Source organism: Coloeus monedula (assembly GCF_965178545.1).
Source record: "Coloeus monedula genome assembly, chromosome: 1".
NCBI classification, from domain to species: Eukaryota; Metazoa; Chordata; class Aves; order Passeriformes; family Corvidae; genus Coloeus; species Coloeus monedula.
In genome coordinates this window covers 143,547,140-143,569,536 of record NC_138781.1, presented here as the reverse complement: position 1 = coordinate 143,569,536, position 22,397 = coordinate 143,547,140, and the positions used below count along the sequence as shown (strand labels likewise).

Genomic DNA, 22,397 nt, shown 5'->3' with positions numbered 1-22,397 from the left:
TTTAAAAAAAGTGGGAAGGTGAAAAAAATTCAATTATGCTTATTTTCAGAGTACCTGAACAAGGAGAAGTTCAACCAAACTACAAGACAGCAAATCTAAAAGGAAACTTTTCCACCCTTCATATCGTTAGTGATTATCAGAATGTCACTGAAGTCAAGAATCTATGCAGAGCTGAATAAAAATTACAATCTAGTTTGGCAATTCCTGTGTTCTCTGACAGATGACAATCTTAGGGTGACAATCTGTAGCTTTAAATGTCAGGGAGTTGGTAGTACGGTGTCACATTCAGTTTGAAAATAGATACTACCTATCAAAGAAGACAAATGCAGTTACTTGGTGAATTATCTCCCTCTCGTCTCCCAATAAGGCACTTGTATATGTTCAAAATGAAAATACTCATAGAATAAATTAATACACTTAAAAGTGTACAATTTAATTTTTCTACTTTCTTGTCTAGAATCAGGAACAAAATGTCTTGAAGGGTTAGAAGTAGTAACATACTCCCAGGCCATTTTCATAAAGTTAAAAAGTTAATGAAAAATGCCAAGCATTCCTTTTAGATGAGTCATATAGTATTGAAACTGGAAAATTGGTTTTATTTTAGATGGAGGGTGATTTTTAATTAGTGCTTTAAAATATAATATAATTTCACAAGAATAAATTGCCTTCTGTGGGTAATTCTTGGTGAGACAGCAGTAAAAGTAAAGGAAGCAATTTTAGGCAGTAACAGTTAAAGGCTTTGCTAATCTTTATATTTTTTATTTCAAAGGACAGGGAATCTTTCTGTGACCTTTTTACAAAGCCCTAAGAGATACAGGCTTCTGAAAGACTTCATCTTCGTGGAAAAGTCAAAATGAAAACACTGTGTACAGGCAGAGTTTTCTTGTTAATATAATATGATTCATATGATAACCAAAATCTACAGGATAATATTCTTACCTTCATTTTGACATACTGTGATGATAAATAACAAATTGAATAGCACTAAAAACTGTTAGAGGATTTAAAATAAATTCTTTTGCACAAATAGGCAGGACTAGCTGCAGCGTTGCCTTCTTTGTAGACCTTGCAAGCAGATTTGACGGCAGGGGATTGTTGTTTCAGCACAGAACACTTCAATAAAGCAATGGTAAGAATATAAATTCTTTAGGTGAACTTTGAAGTGACCAAGATGAGATAGGCTACTGTCTTTTGTTTTGTGTCATTGTGCAAGGTAATGAAAGTCAAATCCAAACCCACAGTTTATTATGTAACAGAAAGCCGGAAATAGCAGCAATGACATCAGCAACAAATATACATATTTAACATTTCATATCAAAACATGACTGGTATATCAGGTCTTGCAAATGAACTCATTGTTGGCATATATCTTATATATAGTGTATGTATATGTATGGACATATAGAGAATACATTTATTATTATAGTGGATTCTGCCTTTTAATAACTGTTACATAGCTTTGTTTCATGGCTGATATCAGAAATCTAGTAGTATATCCTAGTTCTTGGTAGTTCTGGGCATTGAAGTTTGAGAATGTAATGAATGCTGTAAGACATACTGATTATTTTAATGAGCATTTATATTTTTTTTCTTTAATTGAAACCCGCTATAACAGCTTAGTTATTTAAATATGTTGTGCACACACTCATGAGCACATCAGGGATACTAAAGAATGATTTAGTCAAATGGAATTCAGGAAAAGAAATTAAAACAATACATACATACCCCTCTCTTCTTCCATCATTTTCCTTACTTTTTAGTTCAGGGGAATTTGGTATGAATCCAAATACAGGTTTAGCTGATTTGCCTCTTCCCTGTCAGCATTAAGCTGATAATTGGTACAAGTTTTGAAGAGCTCAGAACGAGATTATGAAACATCTTTTGTTCACACTTGCATAAAATCTATGTTTTAATGTACGTTAACTGAAGGACTTTGGTAGTAAATGACTGAAAATATTGTAATCAAGTTATTTATGATGCTGAAACACCAGTCAAAAGAGTACACAGTTGAGGTGTGAGTACCAGCTACTAAAACTGAACTCTAATTAATGACCTCAGAGATCAGACTAAGAGTGGCCATGAGTCATTTTGGATTCTCAGTGGTTTAAAGCTCTGTATTATAGTAGAAGTTACCAGACCTTTGGTATTTCACGATTAAATTCACTAATCCTTTGCTCAGAAATACGTTACCCACAGTATCTCATCTGTTTTCCTCATTATCTAAAATCTATTAAATCATTAAACAGCTTCCTGATCATGCTCAGGCTTATGCTTGTTAAAATTTTCTCTTGTTTTGATTAATTTTACTTTTTCTTACAAATTTTGTTCAATTTGAATCTGATGTTCTTTCAGTTTGTATTACAATTTTGTTTATTGTTTTGCATTGGTGTAACTTGAAAGTCAGAAATATATCAAGTTTTGCTTGGTTTCCTGTTTGTAGGTAATGAATCCTTTTCTATCAATTTAACCAAAAAATTACATGAATATATAGACAGCTGTAGCCTAAGGAAAACCTCATGCTCATTACATTTGGATATGTGGGTACTTAAGCAGATGTTAAATACACTAAGTCAGCAATGGATTTTCAGTGTTAAGAGTTGTAGAATACCCATGAAAACATGCTATCAGTCCAAAGCTGCCTTAATTTATGTGTTCTTTTTTTTAAGAAAAATGAAATACTTATCTATGAAAACATTTAAAGTATAAAAACATTTTAAATCATAAATATGTATCTTTTCCAGAATTACAGAGTAGCTCCTGTGGCAATCCAGGAGTTCCACCAAAGGGTATTTTGTATGGTACAAGATTTGATGTTGGTGACAAAATCCGATACAGCTGTGTAACTGGATATATTTTGGATGGACACCCACAGCTTACTTGCATAGCCAACTCTGTCAATACAGCATCGTGGGACTTCCCTGTTCCTATCTGTAGAGGTAAGAGAAATCCTACAGTAATGTTCTTGAATATATACATTAGTACTAACAATTTTTAATCTCTGGATTAATAATTACATTTTAAACTATGATTAAAGAACCCCACTTCTGAATATTTTGATCTCTTGCTCACATATATGATGTATCTCAGCATTTATACCTACTAATTTTACGGTCAATATTCTACTAAAATTATAGTTATCATTTATTTTAAATATATGTTATGTAATAAGAACTAGAAACCTAGTAATAAGTAGAATATAAATGTCTGTGTACAACATACTTGCAACTATGGGAATGTAGATTTGGGATCTGTTAGTACTTCCTAAGGACTGACTTTTTGTCTAGTACTAACCTGGCTATTGAGCAAACAGAAATGTGAAACTGTCAAAACAATTGTGCAACAGGGTCTTACCTCATTGTCATGTTTGATTATCTTAAGATTTCTATATAGGATATCTCTTGTATTATAACAAATATTGTAGGTCAAATCCTTTTCCCCTGCTCATATTAGAAATATAGCAGTAGTAGGGAACCTTGTATTATGGGTAAATCTTTTTTTCTGAGAGAAATATTGTTAGAGAGAAATAATGTTTGCAGAGCAACGAATGGAGGTTATGCTGACCAAATGAAGGCACTATCACTACTATACACAACCAAAACCAATAAAGACAGTATTTTGACGAAACATTTCTGTCAGACAACCTTGAGATCAGTTTCTAGTTTTACAGGTTAATTTTGCAAAATGCAACATTTTATTTGTAAAAAACCTTGGTGAAATATTGCAGAGGGTACAAAAACTTTCCAACTGAAATTGCCATTCTAATAAATACAGATTGGTTAAAACATGTTTAACCAGCACTGCAAAGAATTAACTATGTATGAGAAAAGCGTGTCATTGGAAATACCCTACTTTCATTTCCTGTTGCTGGCTTAGAGCTATTTAATATGTTTATCCATGGTCTTGAAAAAATTAGAAATTTATTTTTAACAATACTATTTCCCAGTAAAAATATTTATAACTGCTCCATATTCCTCTCCTACTTCCCAGCAAAATGCTCGCTGATAATGAAGGAGATAGAAAATCAAGGCATATATCCAACTCTTGTTTTCACAGATGAGAATGTAAAAGATTTGATGAGAATATGCTAGCCTGCAAAAGACTTATTTAACAAAATAGAAGTCTAATGGGCTCAATTGCAGACCATTGTTCAAATTCTCAATCTGCCAGTTTTGAAATGAATTGGCATAAAAATTGTATCCTTAAATGAGTTACACATTCTTCTTTTTGATACAACATTTTTCAGGAGATGTTTGGACATGTTTTGGTTTTGCTCCAAGGGGAGGTTAAAATATATTGTGTAAATTTTAACTGGTATGATAAACTCCCAAAGTAACCCCACGGTTAAACATTACTAGTGTGTAAGCGGAAGACTACGACATGAGAATATGAAAAACATGTGTTTTTAAAACTCATAATTAGAGAGGTCATTATTTGAACAATGTCATTTCTTAAGGCAAAATAAAGTTAACAAAAGGATTCATAAAAAAAGGGAACAAGTTCTGTTAGATTTCAAAATTGTCATTTTGCCTAGAGACTGAAGGAACTCAAACTTTTCAGTGTATGTGAATGAGGATCAAGAAAATGGCTTGATTTACTGCACAAACTGATGCAGAAGGGAAACAGGCTTTTTGAGAAGACAATTCTCTAATCAGTAGCAGTGAGGAAATTAAGGGGTAAAAGCTTGATGAATAAAAATAAAAAAAAACCCCCAAACTACATATTTTAATAGTGGTGGTTAGAAATTACTGAAACCTAAGAATGTGACAGATTCTTGATTTAAGTCTTAACATAATGGCTTAAAGCCTTAATGTACAAATTGCTGTTAAGGTATTTTTGGGCCATGTCAAATAAAAGAAAAATAACCAATTATTTTCAAGAATTCCTTCTATGAATCAATGTTTTATATCAGAAACATCTAACTTTACATATAAAATGGACCCCTGTGATTCCATTCAAATGAATCTCTCCTAATTTTGCCTAATACAATTATCCAACACAGAATTCTGCAGAAGGTTGCTAAAGGTGATTACAGACTAATGAGCTTCTTATCTCTTTCTCACTGTTTGCCGGACTCCCTTTGATTAAACACTCATCCTTAAAGATTTCCTGTGATAAATGTCTCATTGTTCCCTACCAATGGTCATTGCATCTGACATAGAGGATCCTGACACAAGGAAGAAAAACCCCAAGAACAGAACAAAAGTCTATTTTTTTCAATATTAATTTGAGGGTTGTTTGTTTGCTTGGTTTTTTTTACATTTCAGGAAAAAATTGAACAAAGCTCTGAATTCGAGGCACACTTAGAAGTCAGCAAACTTAAAATCATAGACTTCTGTAGATCATCTCTGTATAAATAACATTGTCATCTTCCTCTTGTCATTCAGAACAAGTACATTTGAGGGGGTTTTTTTTATTATTTTAGATCATTCCTCTTACACTGCCTTCACTTTGAATGAAGAGGAAGAGGTCATGTTTGTGCTTTAGCAATGTTATTATCATGGATTGATATCTCAAAATGGGGAATTTCATTGGAAACTACAGTGTTTTGTATTGTCACAAGCACATATACAGGACACCCTACTAAATACTTTATTTTTAATTTGTTAAATTGTACCAATATATGCATTTTTTAAAGTTATATATTTTTGGGCCAAATTTTATTCATGAAGAAAAGAGTTATTCCTCAAATAGGTTCTTATTCCTTTACTTGTCTCTATATGATTTCACTGAAAAATCAGTGGACATATTTAATGATTGCTTTTTCACATCCTGTTTCTAACTGAACATTGTTTGAATGCACAAAGTTTTTCACCTGCCTGTTCTGGTATTCATTAAAATAATGTTACTTTATTAGATTTTTTAGAAGTGAAAAAAAATGAAAGCTCAATTTTATTTATTTTTTATGGTCACCTATGTGGTGAAGTTGCTCTCTATATGAGAAAACAGTATGTACTGACCTCTGTCTTGGGATGGATGATGAGCAAGTTGAAAGTTTATGGGCTCAGATCAAAGAGCAGATTAGTAAGGATGACACCTCTGTGGGAGCTTACAACAGGCTGCCTGATCAGATGGAGAAGGGGGATGAGGCTTTCTCCAGGCAGCTTGAAGCATCCTCAAAGTCTCAGGCATGGGTTCTTGTAAGGGACTTTATCTACCCTGACATATGCTGGAGAAGCAACACAGCAAAGCACAAACAGTTTAGGGAGTTCCTTTGAAAGCACTGATGACAACTTCCTGTCACCGGTAGTGGAGGATCCCACACGGAATGGTGACCTGCTCTATCTCGAATTAACACCATCTCCTTTTTGGAGGTGTGAAGGCTGGAGGCAGGCTTGGCTGCAGTGACCATGAAAATGTGGTGTTCAGTATCAGGAAAGGAGGAAAAAGGGCAGCAAGTAAGACTTCAGCCATGGACTTCAGGAGAGCTGATGTTAGCCGCTTCAGGGATGTTCTTGGAAGAGTCCCACTGAAACAGGCCCTGCAGGGAAGAGTGGTCCAAGAGAGTTAGTTGTTATCCAAAGATGACTTCCTCCAGAACCAATAATGATGCATACCAATGAGCAAGAAATCAGGCAAAGGGGGAGAGAGACCTGCATTAATGAACAAAGAACTCCTGTCATTACTCAAGCATGAGCAGGAAATGCACAGGAGTTAGAAACAGCATCAAGACACTTGGAATGAATATAGAGAGATTGTCAGAGTAAGTAGAAACGAGACCAGGAAGGCCAAGGCCCATCTGAAATATGGCCAAGGATGTCCAGGACAACGAGAAGGGCTCCTTAAAATACATCAATAACAGAAGAAAAACAAAAGGATAATGTGGGCCCACTAGTAAAAGGCGGGGGGGGGGGGGGGGGGGGACCCTGGTAACCAGGGATGCAGGGAAGGCAGAGTTATCAAATACCTTCTTTGCATCAGGCTTCACTGACATGACCAGCCCTCAGGGTTCTCTGACACAGACCAGGGTAAAGGAGTCTTGGAAGGAAGACTTCTCCTTGGTGAAGGGGGATTGGGTTAGACAACAGCTTAGCAAACTTGACATCCACAAGTCCATGGGCTCTAAGAGGATGTATCCACGAGTGCTGAGAGAGCTTCTGGACACCATAGCAAGATCACTCAGTTACCTTTGCAAGGTCATGGCAATCAGGAGAGGTGCCTGGGGACTGGAAAAAAACAAATTTTACCCTGGTCTTCAAAAACGGCAAGAAGGACGACACAGGGAACTATTGGCCAGTCAGCCTCACTTCAATCCCTGGAAAGGTGATGGAGCACCTCATTCTGAAGGCCATCTGTATCTATATGGATGACAAGAAGGTAATCAGAAGTATTCAGCATGGATTCACTAAAGGCAAACCAGGCTTGACCAAGAAGATTGCCTTCTAAAATGAAACAACTACCTGGATCAATGAGGAGAGATTAATGGATACTGTCTATATTGACTTCAGCGAGCCTCTCACAAAATCCTGATAGTGTTGACTGGATGAGTGCCCAGAGGTCAACTAAAATCTGGGTGAATAGCAGATCCTGAGGGTTGTAATCAGTGGCACGGTGTCCAGCTTGTCACTAGTGCTCTCCTCAAAGGTTCCATACTGGGCCTAGTATTGTTTAATTTATTAATCGATGACTTGGATGAAGGGGCAGATGCCTTCTCAGTAGGTTCACTGATGACACAAAGCTGGGCGTGGATGATACTCGGGTGCTGTGAGCCCTTTAGAAAGACCTTGACAGGCTGGAGAGATGGACAGAGAGGAACTGTTTGAAATTCAACAAAGGCAAGTGCAGGGTCCTGCACCTGGGGATAAATAGCCCCATGCACCAGCACAGGCTGGGGCTGACCTGGAAGGCAGCTCTGTGGAGAAAGACCCGGGGGTCCTGGTGGATGCAATCCTGTGCCATGTGCTCTAAGATAAGCCTGCTTGAGCACGGAGGTTGGGCCAGATCACCCACTGTGTCCCCTTTCAACCTTACCTGTTTTATGGTTCTTTAAATTATACTGTGCACAATCCATGACTAGTTTTTAAATAAAGTCTTCTCCCCTGACAAATTAATTTTGATAAGGTTGTTTTCAATCTTGAAATGTGGCAGAAGCTTAATTATATCACCTATTCCTGAGCTAATGTTGCAGCTTGCAGTTTCTCTATAATGCAGCCAGCTAGAAACAATTTACTGTGGGTAATAAATAATGCTACATTTATATATAATATTTTCATTCTATAAAAGTTATAACAATCAGACAATTTCATAATCAAGGAAGTATCCTGACTTCTATATTTTTTAAGGATTTCCTATTCCATGCTAAAATAGGTGTTGTAAGAATCTTCATTCTAATTTTTTTTTTTAAAAAATTCAGAAATTTCAAGAGCAGAATACAGCTGTATTCATATTCCTGGATGTTCTACTAAAATATTTGCACTATTGCCTGTACATATAGCTACAAAATATTTGTCAATATAAAACTTCTGTTTGTATTTTCAACAGAGACTTTGTTATTCTACTTGTCTAAATCAACATGTATTTCTATCAGAGAAGTGCACAACCCACTGACTAGCTTCATTTTTTCCATGTACAAAATGTATTTTTGCTTTTTTGGCTATTTTTCTGGGAGGACATTGAGTTATTTCTTGCATATATTGTGATGACTGGTAAAAGGCTGAAGAGTTTCATACTAAATTCCATGTCTGGTAATTCTGTAATTCCCTTGCAATATATATATATATATATATATATATATATATATATATATATATGTATGTTCGTATAAAGATATGGGGTTTTTTACTTATCTGTATAGATGTATACTTAATTTCTTCTTCTTCAGTTGATTTATTCCAAATGAATTGAATTAAGATACTTATAAACTCATATTTTTAAAAGTGATCTAACAGGCTCTGTTAGACGCCACACAGGCATCAAATTTGAATTAGAATATTCAGCTCACTATTTAAATATTTTGACATTTCCCCTATGCAGACCCCACTGGACTGAAAATCTGTTAATTACTAGTCACTGGTATAATTATGTAACAACATAGATACATCACTATACATGTTTCAACTCCACAAGGTGTGTTTTGGGTCAGATAAAACAGAATAACTTCAAATGAAATTAAAGTGTCTTGTGGACCTTCCAACACACTTGAGTGCTTGTATTTGTTTATATATGGTGTAGAGTAGTATGGAATTTTGAAAAGTAAACAACTAAGATTAAACTTCACATAACTACCAAGAAACAATCATATAGCAATGTAAACATTTTGCAGACAGATACATTTGGTTGCAGATGGATTAATGATTTTATGAAATCATGTCAAATAGAACCTAGTAATATAAGCAGTAAAATAAGATGACTGCCTTTGCATCTTTGTTATAAGCTGGTCTTTGTAGGCTGTGGAAAGAACAAAGCAGGATATAAAGTCAAAGTACTGCACTTGATGCCATGTAGTGCATTAACTACTGGAACTGACAATATACACAGAGGAAAATAGAGTGCACTAACTTAAAAGCAGGAATGAGTTACATCTCACAGGGAACGAGCACTATTTTGCCTGAAGCAATTTCTTATATACAAACAGTTGTTATTGCTTATTCTTGGGAAAAGCCCCAGTATAGCTGTGTGTGTCTGGATAAGAAATATGTTGGATTATTTGAGAAAATTGAAAGGAAAGGAAAACAAAAAAATAATTCTAGAATGATGTATTTATATATAGCAATTATGTATGAGCAATTTTTCAGAGCTTGTTCTGCAGATCCTTTTTAGGACATAACTAATCAGTGGCTTAGAATGGCCAACACTCTTATGGTTGGTATCTAAAAAAAATATAAATGGTCTAGAAATGGCAATGATGCTCCCTAGAACTAGAGATATTAATTAAGATTCTTTGGGAGGAGGAAATGACGAAAAATATCTATTGTTTTATTGAAATAGTAGAATAATGGTTGGATGTTTTCAAGTACCATGCTGCATGATTTCAAGCAGGGCCCAGAAGATCTGCAAAATAACACCCAGAATGACTTTTTGAATAAAGAAATAGAAATTACCTTTTGTTGCTTTGAATTTTTGCAATAAAAAAACTTTGTGCATTGTTTTAGCCATCTTTAAAATGTGTATTTCTTATACCAATAGAATCAAACTTTATTTTTTTCATTTATAAAAAGCACTGAAATTGCTCACTACTGTATCCTACCATACTTGTATTTTCTCATTATATGAGTGTTAGTCTCAGGATAGTACCTGGTACTCACTATCAGGGACATTTAACATAAATGCAGAGTCTACTTACATGAAAAAATATACCTGAGCCTGAAGAATAGCAAATCCTGATGTGACTTTTAATGTGTGACCAGAATTATGGATTTCTTATCATTGTAAATATTGGTGAAATTTTGCTGAATTATGTGAAGCTATTTTAAGTCATTATTGAGGTGTTGTAAATCAGGAAATTGGTACAGAAATAGAGATGTTTATCATATTAGAATTATGATATATTCCTAATGTTAATGCTAAAATATACTAGTTTTACCGTATTAATAATAAAAACAATATTAGCATTACAAATATATATCATGTCTGTTAAATGGAAGTCACTGACAATTTACCAGTAATATTAATGATCTAACATTGTACATGCTCCTTAATCAAGCAACAACATTCACAAGAGTTCCAATTGGGTTTAATACAATGGAGTCATGTCTAAAACCTATGCTTCTTCATTTATGATAATGGTGGTCAAATAATGAAGTTCTTAGGACGGATGGAGAACTGCTTTCATGTGAAAATTTATGGCATGCTACTGTAGTAGTGATGATACTTGAAAAAAAATCACAAATTTTCAGAAAGCAAGCTTACTATGGAAACCTTTCTAACAAAAACAATTTCATTTTTATTAGCTTCATTTTTTAATCAGGATTTACATTTTCAAAGCTTTGAATATCTTAAAATGTTTTTCTTACCTGTTCTTTCTTTAAAAATGTATGCATCCACATCAGAATATTCATCAGGACATCAGAGTCATGCTTCCATTTGGTTTACATAGTTTGGCTTTCCACGTCTTTATGTCATTTCAATAATTCCTATCAGTAGTGAAGGGACGTCTCCTAAGAACCATTAGAAATTTATATTAGCAGTGGACTAACCCTCAGGTGGTGTGATAGAGTCCAGAATGAAAAGGTATATGCATGCATCAAAGTAATTTAAACTCATCAGTGTGGTAAACATGTTAATTTGGAAAACAGGCCTCTTACATTACATCTCCAAACAGTATACAGAGAACTGGGGAAAGAAGAAGAAATGAACTGTTTCTAAATAAATTAAATTCTGCTTAAAGAAAGAAAGTATATGCAATTATTCCAGGAAGAGAACGTTTGGAAAAAAGTTGTAGTTCACACCAAAGTAAGGAAAAGACAGAGTTGCTACGTTTCACAGAAAAAGTACCAATAAGATCAAATTTAATTACAAAAGATTGTTACAATAATTGATAAAGGCAATGAAGAGGAAAAGAGAAAGATCCAGTTTTAAATTCAAGAAATCTAACCCAATACTGAACAAAATAAAACTTTTTGAATACTAAAATCTTCAATCCCACCATTGTGTTCAAACTGGGTATTAGGACTTCTGACACAAGTGGGTGGAAGTCACTTGGGTGGTTTATGAAAAGTTTCAAACACTAAAAACTGTTTTTATCTCCTGTTTTCTTAAATTGTTGTTTAATGAAGGAAAAAGGACATAGAAGTTGTGCTAATTGTTAATGGTAGCATATGCTATTGAAATTACATTGTGAAATTTTCACTGAGGACAACATAACAGTGAGAATTATACCTGAAACTGAAATTTCTTGACCTCCAGATTACTCTGAAGGTCAAGATGATTGAATGGGAAGAACGAACCTGGAAAAGTAAAATATTGGTTTAGCATGCTGTTTATCATCAAAGCACAATACTAGAATTGTCAATTACAACAAAGACTCAGTCTTTCACATCTGGTTTAAAACTAATTTCTTTATTTGTTAGAAACACCTAACACCTATTTTAAGAGGACGGGTAATAAATGTATGACTAGCGTAATTCCAGTTTGGGCTAATAAATTCTGATTTTGCAAGGTTATTTTTTCCCTTTAACAACATCTTTTCTTTTAAGGTTAATTTTCTATATGGCATTCTTGGATAGATCCTTCATAGTTTTCAGTTAGAAGAAATAATATTTGTAAAATAATTTGAGATACTTTGAAAGTAATTACTGGTAAATCCCAGGTTCATTAACTCAATTTACTAAGCTGCTTAATCTAAAAAGCTTTGGCTGCCATGGGTTTTTAAACAAACTAGTATATTTTCCTTACATTATTGAAATTATGGCTTGATAAACCTTCCAATATCTTTGAGTTTCTGCCTAATTTAGAATTACCTGGATATAAATGGACATTGTGAAAACATTGTTCAGTATTTAGCTATCACTTTGCAAACCCTGATTTATAACTGTTGTAATTACATGTGGAAGGCAGAAGTCATAGCAAATTAGTTTTCTGAGGAGTATTTATTTAAAGCCCTTCAAATATTTCTTTAAGAGAATAACTGATTGCCAGTAGTGGTTTTTGCAGGTGAGAGATTTCATTGCTAAAATTCTAGCATGACATTTTAGCATTCTTCAAGACTACATCTGTCCAAGACTGCATCTTTCTTAGCCTAAAGTTTGATTCACATATGGAACATGAATCTTCCTCTTCAGCATTAATTAATCTTCTTCTTGTCATCATTAGCAGAAGTGTTGCTGGTTTATTTAAATATTAACACATCACTGTTGGGGTCTTGTGAAATGGCTTTCAAAACTGTAGCCTGTTTTTAAGTTCCAATATTTACAATTATACACTGATGAAGGAGTCTGAAGATGATTCAGTTGTGTTACTAAAATAAATTTGGAATTTCACAAAATTTATTCATCTTTTCATTCAGTTCTGAAAATTCAGTGTCTAAAACCAATTTACCTTAAATTGTCTTAACTCTGGAAGGGCATTTAAATGTAATGAAATTGCAGCAGTTTTACAACATATGTGTGAAAGATTCCATCAGCAAAGATTTAACTTCTTACAGAACTGACTGTAATGAACATACAGGTAAACAGTCTGTTTTGTTAATTTACTCATCTTGTATGAAGGCCTTCTGAGTTTTGTTCAGGATGAAACCTTTGATGGCAGACCTGTACAAGTGTAGCACATAAAATTTCTTTTGCATTTCAGTCAATCAGTGGAGGTGACCTTATCTCAGCTGCACCAAGCAGTTCGTGGGTAAAAGCTCTCTTTGCTACACTACATCATAAAGTTAATTCTGGGTTCTTTTAAGACAAACTGAAAGGAGGTCAAAAACTTTAACTATGAGAATTTAGGATCACTAGTTGCTTCATCAATTTAATCTTCCTAATCCAAATACTCTTAACATTGCCTGGTATTTTACAGTTTAGAGAAAGAAACTTCCTGGTATGCAGTTATGCATTAATTCTCTCCATGTCACAATTCCCTCTTGTCTTTCATTTTGAACTTTTTATATCATATCACAACATTATATAATTCACAGAATCACAGAATCATCAAGGTTGGAAGATACCTTCAAGATTATCCAGTCCAACCATCTACCAAGCACCACCATAACTAGCCGTAAACCATATCCCAGGCGCCGCACCCAGATGCCTCTTGAACACGTCCTGAGATGGTGACTCCATCACCTCCCTGGGAAATTTGTTCAAATGCCTAACCACTCTTTTGGTGATTTTTTTTCCTAATATCTAATCTGAGCCTCCTCTGGCACAACTTGGTGCCATTTCCTCTTGAGACATGATAGAATAGACAGACCCTCACAATTCACATTTTTTTCCAATATAATTGTAAGTATGTATATTTAAAATTTTTGTATAAATCTTAGAACTTTTACAAACTGTGTAACTAATAGTGGAAAAAAAAGTCTTTGTTTTTGAAGCCTGCTAATTCCCAGTTTTGTCTTCTTTAGTGAACTGTGAGGGAAACCTTTTTCAGTATCAATACTTATATAATACTTTTAACTTATATAAGTTGAAAGGAAAATAACTTTAAACTAAGATCCATGGGAAACAGATACTTTGACCCACGTTTAAGTCAGGTAGCAGTGGACAGGGGTCAGAAACAAAGGATGCAGAATGATGGGCACATGGGTGACATCAGAAATGATAAAGCAAGATGAAAGCATACCTGCCTCAAGTCAGCCTGGGACACAAGCAGGAGTCACAGAAGAGCAACATTGTGGGAGTAACTGAGACATGATAGGACAGCTCACATGGCTGGAATGTAACAAAGGATGTATGCAAACTTCTCAGAAGACAAAGATGCAGAATGGGCTGGTCGAGTTTGTGGATTGGGATCAGAGAACAGGGAACCCATATTGTCAGTCTGTTACACACCAGTGGATAAGGGTGAGGAAATGTGTGAAGTGTTCTTTAAAGAGCTCAAGGAAGTTTCTAATTCGCACACTTTAGTTCTCACACACTTTAACCTTCCTGTTACTTGTTGAAATGGCAATAGGGCAGGATGAAAACTGTAAAGATTTCAGAAGATCTTAAAGAATCCATACCTGCATTTCACTGCAAGATTTATTCCCACTAGGTAATTGTCCAGATAGTTTTTAAAAATCTTCCCATTTTCCAAAGGCAGTGGTTTTCTATATTTTGTATTTAATATTATTAGAAAGGACTTTTATAATTTACTTGGCATGTATTTTTCCTGCTAAAATTTAAACATGCTGTCTTTCCCCCCACCCTGTACATACTTTTGCACCTATACACATTAGAAACCAAATATTTTCTTCCTCTTTGCAACTTTCTTTTACATACTTAGTTTTGGTCTTTAATTACTGTAATACTAATGTTATCTTACTTCACAACTCATGAGACCACTAGTAATGTTTGCTAATTTCCTCTTGATTGCTTTTAATTTATCCATGCTTTCTTTTGAAACAGTGGGCCCTGATTAACAAAGACTACCTAAGATTTTTTGTGCTTCATGGATCACGACTCATAGTTACAGCATGCTCTTTCTGGTCTCTGGATGTGTCCAGTTATTCACCTAGTTAATCTGTGATGGTTATTTTAATTCTTGTCCCACTTTTTAAATAATATTCTGGCTTTTAAATAACATATTTAATGAAAAATATTTTGGTTTTAGTTTTCTTGTTGATTAGTTGTTTGGTTGGGTTTGTTTGGGGTTTTTTTCAAAACATTAGTTGTTGAATTTCAGGTAGATGGGCAAGGCTTTTATCCTTCTGTATTGTCCATGGAATGAAGCACTTGTGGTAAGGCACAAATAAAAAGGCTTCAATAGACAAATTTGGCCAAAGTCCCAGAATAATATGGTGTTTATTTACTGCAATCTATAAATCTCTAGGTTGGCCAAAAATGGGGTGTCAGATTCCAATTTTCTAACTATCTGAAGTAAAAAGCAAAGTGCATGCATCTATAGGAAAAATGTGGCGGTTTAATTCTTCCTTTACTCTTTTTAAATTTAATACAAATACAGAAAAAGTAATATTTGGAGATTCAGTCCTCCTGCATCTTTGGGCATGAAGTGAAAATGCTGAGGTAATGGTTTCTTCATGTCAAACTGAAAGAATGATGAAAATGATTTTCTACCTTTGTTTAGCTGAACATCATTAAAAAAGCAGAGGTTTATTAGTAACAATGATTGTAACTTCATGAGCAAACATTCGGGAATTTTACTTTAATTGGAGATGAAAGCTCAAAGGTTTCTGTCATTTATCCAAGTCATGGATATAATCCATACACCAAGGATTTATAAAGTGTTCAGTTTCTATCGCCACTAGGAATACCAAAGACTGAAGTCCAATTTTATAATCACTAACAAACACTAGCTTTCCATCACCTGAGTAAATCAAATTAAAATGACTGATACTCACTGAGCTAGGGTTTATCACCTATGAATGGTACAGCAAATGGATTGAGAGCACTCCTTCACTGAAGGGAGAAAGCAGAAGAATGGACAGCACAGTAACAAATAGCTGGCTCTCTGGATTCCCAAAGTAGAGTAATGACAGTTTTTCTCTTTCCTAATTCCCTGACAAGGAAGTCAGTTCTTTCCAGATAGCATGCAGTTATGCATTAGTCATAGTATAAGATTAATAACTCCAGGGTTCTGTCATCTTCCTTGTTTGATTGCAAAGCTGCATTTAAAATACAGCTAAGTCAGCAAAGTGACTTGCCAACCATTTGCTTTTTCTAAATGTTCCAGGCAGCCACAGCAGGTCCAGTTATTCTGTTAGTCTAGGTGCATGGTGACTCCATTATCCTCTTTTGCAGGTAACTGTAACTGCTCCAGTAAGCTTGAGTTGTGTAAGAAAAACAAGTATATATAACAGCTATATGTGTGTCTGCAGAAAAATTCTTACTATTTAAAGAGACCTCTTAAAAGGGACTTTGATCTCCCATTTTGCATATTTATGACTTGCTTTCTGAGTCTGTAAACTCTTGCCTTAAACTAAAGCCAGCATCATACATCTCACACTCAGGCACAGTTTGATGGCACTTTTGGGACCTATTTTTCATGTTATTACAGGTTTAACATTTTATCACAGTCTTGGGCATCTTTTTGTTGTTTTTGTTTGGGTTTTTTTTAATAAACAGAAATGTACTCAAATATAATCAGAAAACAGAATATAGATTCAACATATGATAAACATGTTCATGGTTCCTTTCACTTACTTTTCCTTCTGACAATCAGTACGTATCAGTAGAACAAGGTCCTCCCCTTTTGAACCTGTTTCATCTGGAGCTGTCTGGTAGAGTGGCTTGACATTTCAGTAATGTACAGTCGACACAGTAAGGCATGTTTCATTTCGCTTTCTAATGGCCTTATAATTATCAGATGAAAGATATTTTAAATTAGATATTTTCGTTAAATATGTGGGACACAAGCTGAATACTATAATTCTGCTCTTTTTACTTCTGTAAGTACCAATTAAAAGGCATTTCCTTCTCTGTGCTAAGGATAATTCTCTTAAGTTTAAACCAAGAAGATGTCCTTTCCAAATTCCTTTACTGATGCAGCTGTTTGCACATGGTATAATCAGTTCATTAGCAAAATAGAGAAAAAACCACCAACTATCTTAATGATTTTTTAGCATTGTTTTTCTCAGTTTCATTCCCAATAGTGACACATTTTTCATTTTGCCCAAAAAGCCTTGGTAAACCAGGAATTTCTTTTCACCTATGTAGTAATTTCCCACTACTCTTTTAAGAAGTGTAGTTATCAAAGAGATCAGAGTACACTCCATGCTTCTTGGACTGAATTTCAAACATTTCAGGATGACAGTTTTAACCATTCATTTTGCGTAAAAATAAAGAAACAGCATCTAAGACTGAGATTTTCTATACTTTGAAAAGTTTATGATAGTTTTCAATGGCTTTTCTGTAGTGAACTTATCCATTCATAATTTCACAAAAGTACAGGTGCTTAAGACATTTGTAAGCAAGTTATATTTATTCTTCAGTAAGAATTTTTCCCTACACCCCTTGTTACTTGTATTTGGAAATTAAACTACCATGTTACATTTAAACAATATAGTGGGTAAGTGTATAAATTTAGACTTCCACAAAGTTTATGCAAGTAGTTTCCTTGGACAGACATTGATTTTAGTATCTCTTCTAGTAGGATTAAAAACCTAAAAAGAAACTAAGGAAATAGGTTTCGTATATCTAAGAGTCTAAGAATCATAGAAGGAATGTATTTTTTAACCAAACCTTTTCTACATTTTTGGTTTTTGTTTTGGTTTTTTTTAAGGAATGTGGTATTAAAAACCTTGAGTGCTCAATGAAAATTTTTTCTCTCATTTCTAAAAAAAGAAAAAATATAATTAGCCATGGTCAATGAATTTACATTTTAAAAATATACTAATGGACTTCTTGAGTTCAATGAATTTACATTGTAAAAATATATTAATGGACTTCTAGATTATAACTGCCACATTTTGGATCATTTGCTGAAGCACATGAATTTTTTTCTGGGGGTTTGGAGTTTTCCATATTAGTCAGGGTATCCACTGCCCCTGCTGCTTAGCAGGTTCTGTTTAACTGGTCTTTCAGGGTTCTGTTACTCTTAAAAACAGCATTAGCATGTACCAAACATGGTATCTGACTTCTTCTCTGAATTGCGACACTCTCCTTAAAGCAGTCATATAGCTATGTAAGGGAATATTCATGTTCTTGCCATGCTGAGGTTCCTTCTGATTGCCTTTAGTTTTGACTGTTGATTCTTTCTGCATTATTATTTACCAAATATATTTTAAATAGTACCTAAGCTACCAGGACATTATCAAAATGCAAAAACCTGCAGCTACATATCAGTTAAAAACAGCATAGGGTGAAATTTCTATATAACATAGATGTGTTGAGAGGGTAAGGAGAGATTATTCAGAATATCTTTTTCTTCACCTCAAGGCATTGATACAGTATTTGGTGCAGAGATGTATCCTCCTAAACTATCGTGCAAGAAACTTCTATCAGTATCTGGGTGTTGTAAAGCCTTGCTGTCTTTGTTCCTCTACCACCTCCCTGGGAATCTTATTCCAAAGCCTGACAACAACTCACATGAAGAAATTTTTCCTAATAGCCAATCTTAACCTCCCCTGGTGCAACTTGAGAAAACTTTGTCTTGTCCTATCTCTTCTTACCTGGGAGAAGAAACCACCAGCCACCTCACTACAACTTCCTTTTCTCCAGGCTAAACAGCTCTCTCAGCTGCTCCTCATCAGACTTGTGCTCCAGTACCTTCACCAGCTCCAGTCCCTTCTCCAGCCCTCCTCTGGACATACTCCAGCCTCTCAATGTCTTTATTGTAGTGAGAGGCCCAGAACTTAACACAGGATTCGAGGTGTGGCCTTACCAGTGCTGAGTGCAGAGGTACAACCACTGCCCTGGTCCTGCTGACCACACAATCGCTGATACAGGCCAGAATGCCATTGACCTTCTTGGGCACCTAGGCTCACTGCTGGATCATGTTCAGCTGCTGTCCAACCAACGCCCCCAGGTCCTTTTCCACCAGGAACCTTTCCAGCCACTTCCCCAAGATACAGTGAAGTGAATTGTGATGGTAAGGAGCAAAAAAAAAAAAAAACCAAAAAAAACCAGAGGAAGTGAGCAAGACCAAGGGATTCAAAGGATTATGCTACAAAAGAGATATTGTGCTTCTGGGAAGGGTAAATATATATGCTATTTTAATAAACAAAGACTTCCTCTAGGAAGCCTACTACCTGACTTTCCTTTTAGTACAAATCTATATTAATTTTGTATACTGGATCCATGGTCCCTTTTTCCATCCTACCTTTTACAGAGCTCCTAAGATGATTCTGGAAAAATGTATGTCGATCCAGGATGATATGCATCTGCACACAAATCTATCTTTCAGAAGTGTAGTTTTCAAGCATTCATTCTATCAAATGTCTGTCTCTCGACTCTGGAAGTATCCACAAGAAATGCAAGAAATTGCTTTAATTATAAGCTAATGTTGCTTTACAAACAGTATTTCTTCAACAGCAGTAATCTAATTCTTAAAGACTCCAGATATAATTTCTAAGTTTGGCCAGTGAGGGAAATTAGTTTTTCCAGGCTCCGTTTACTGGAAAAGCTACAGGGTAATCTGATTTTGCAGTATCTTCCTCAGTCTGTGATAGCACATTTTTGTTTACATACCTTATTTCTTCATTATGAATGCTACCTCTGCTCACCACCTAGAGCCTTAGATAAATTGCTTGACCAAGGGTTCATGTGGGCATGGAAGAGCCAGAAAAATGTGTCATGTATCATGAAGTGCTAAGCCTGCCACTGCATGTTGATTCTGTTTGTTTTGTGCTGTGCCATATAGCCTTGCAACCACTCTAATTTCAATTACCTTTGGATTATATTTGTTTGTGTATCATGTCTACCCTGCTGTTTGTAAGACTACCTGCCATTTTGAACAAGGATGTTATAATGATCTTGCTATTAGCCAAATAATTTTCTCTCAGACATAAATTCCAATGCTGCATATTATCCGCTTTGTGCCAGCACTCTGGAAGTGGTTTACAGACAATACTGATTTTGTAGCCCTCTAGTCCAAGAATAAATTAATGAATAATCTGCACAATGTCAGCACAGGAGTTGGCAGGCTTAGCAGATTCTGCTGCATTTCAGCCATTTTCTGGCTAGGGTAGTACACAGAAGGTCCAATTAAGAGATTTGCTAAATGTGTACAACTAATTACACTAACAGCTCCCTTTTCCATCATCCCCAGTATTTCACTCTTACAATCTTTCTAAAGATCAGACTTTTTTCTTAAGTTTTGTACAATAATTTGCATAACAGTCTGAAAGATCTATGGTCCAAATCAAGAGGCTGCTAGCAAAGAGCTTTGCCATCAATATTTAGATATACTTGAAAAATAGCTTGAAATTTATCAGCAATTCTAGCACTCTAAGAGAACACATTTATTTCCGGACACTGATCAGCTATCTCTGTTAGGTAAAAGCTTTCAGTTAGTGGATAAATATTGCACACATTTATAGAAAAATATGTAAAAAGTGAAGCTATAAATATAAGCATTAAGATCCTACAAACAAAGAAACTTCACTAAGTTAATGATGTCTGTCATATAACTTGTACATTTAGGAAAGAACATGGAATTCTGGGGCAAAAATGCATTTGTTCCTCTCCCTGTCATCTGTTTATTTAGGGAGTTCTGAAGATAAACTGTTCATGTCTAATTATAACATTTGTCATAGCTACTTCCAAAGATTTCATGTTGTTAAACTACCATTCCAGCTTTGTATCAAAATCTAAAGCAAATCCAAATAGCAAATGAAGATAAATGAACTGATTAAGTCACAGACACTTCTAGCCGGTAGGTAAACAGTCAACACATAATTTTCAAGGTCTCATAACAGTCCAGGTGCCCAGAGGCTGCACACCTAGGTGAAATTTATTTTGTGACTATAGATTAAAAACTGTGAAAACAATGGACAGTATTTTGACAGTATTTAATGTGAACAAATATTTGACAAGCAAACTGAAGCCTTATGCAGACTCTTAAGCTGAGGAGCATGTAAAGACTGTTTTGCAGAGCTGGCTAATGAGGACAAGTATGAAAGTCCATCTAAGAATAAGACTGATACACAGGCTATCCCAAAGAAATAAAGAAAGAAAGGAACTCAGGACAGCCCTCTCTCAAGGCATAGGGCTCAGATATCTATTTGTAAGTGTCTGGAGAGTTGGTGTATGCTGTTTTTCAGGACTCAAATCCACTGACAGCGATTTTAGGTTCAGTGTTTATGATGGGGTGTTTTTCATACCGGAAGCAAATCTAAAATTTTGTACATGCATATGTGTACATGCAGATTATTTCTTCTACTAAATATTCAGATAGATGAATGAGAGTATTCTCACTGAGTTTCTATAAAAAGAAAGCTATACTCTTCGCATAGATTGTCTTGATACCAAATGTGTCAGATGGCTGGGTGCAATTCAGCTTGAATAGATTTCAATATAAGCTTTTTTATAGGGTCACTTGGAACATTTTATATTCTATTGCTTCTTTAAAATTGGATCGTTTTCTATCTCAATTACTTAATTTCTTATTTTTTAAATATATTTAAATATATTTTTATATATTTAAAATGTGAAACAGTACAGTTGCAGTAAGTCAACCAGCAACATTATCTTGTCCTTCTGTGTAGGGTAGTTTCATGTTATATTGTTCTTTTTTTCATGAAATTTATCCTTTGTCTTTGTCAATATAAGTGTGGTATTAAGTGAAGATCTGTACTTGAAAAATAAAACAAGTTTTTGCCAAACAATTAGGAAACATTATGTGATCACCAGTTCTCTAGAGGATTCTATCCAGCACACTGACAGGGTTTCCATGGAAACAAGAACACTGTTAAAGACTCCAAAAAGTCCTGTCTTTCTCTGGTTTGTCCCCTTTCATCTCTTTTGAGGTAGTTTGTGTTGTGCATAAGCATTTCATTTCAAATAATGCAATAAATGAAAGAATTTAATCGCCTCATTAAATGGAATATATTCTTTTCTATAATAAGCTCTGAAATTCTGTGGATCTTGAGGTGCTGTCCTAATTTTAGGCAGTTTTACATTAACGGGATATGACTATTTGTTTACTGAGAGTGAATGAGAAATGTGACCTAGACTGCTATTTTTCTGTCACGCTCATTTTTTCTAGTAGCTTGAAGAAAAAAGAAAAAAAGAAAAGCAAGAAGAATGTGGCATGGGCATGTGACTTACATCAGCCTACTAACTTGCCTACTCTGTACCTGAATTTCCATAGTTCTTAAAGAATACTAACACTCAGAGTGTGGAGTTTCTTTCTTGGACTGAAATGTTTGCATTCTA

At 34.9% G+C, this 22,397-nt stretch overlaps 1 protein-coding gene across 3 annotated transcripts in view; it reads left to right on the top strand.

Moving 5' to 3' along the window:
- The window catches only part of CSMD3 (CUB and Sushi multiple domains 3), a gene marked incomplete at both ends in the record, with an annotated part of 604,245 nt that overhangs the window by 150,376 nt on the left and 431,472 nt on the right, over window positions 1-22,397 (top strand). For all 3 annotated transcript variants that reach the window (XM_082293775.1, XM_082293774.1, XM_082293773.1), the window contains one exon: window positions 2,742-2,936. In XM_082293775.1, the coding sequence (XP_082149901.1) occupies window positions 2,742-2,936 (195 nt within the window). The remainder of the gene's footprint in view (window positions 1-2,741; window positions 2,937-22,397) is intronic.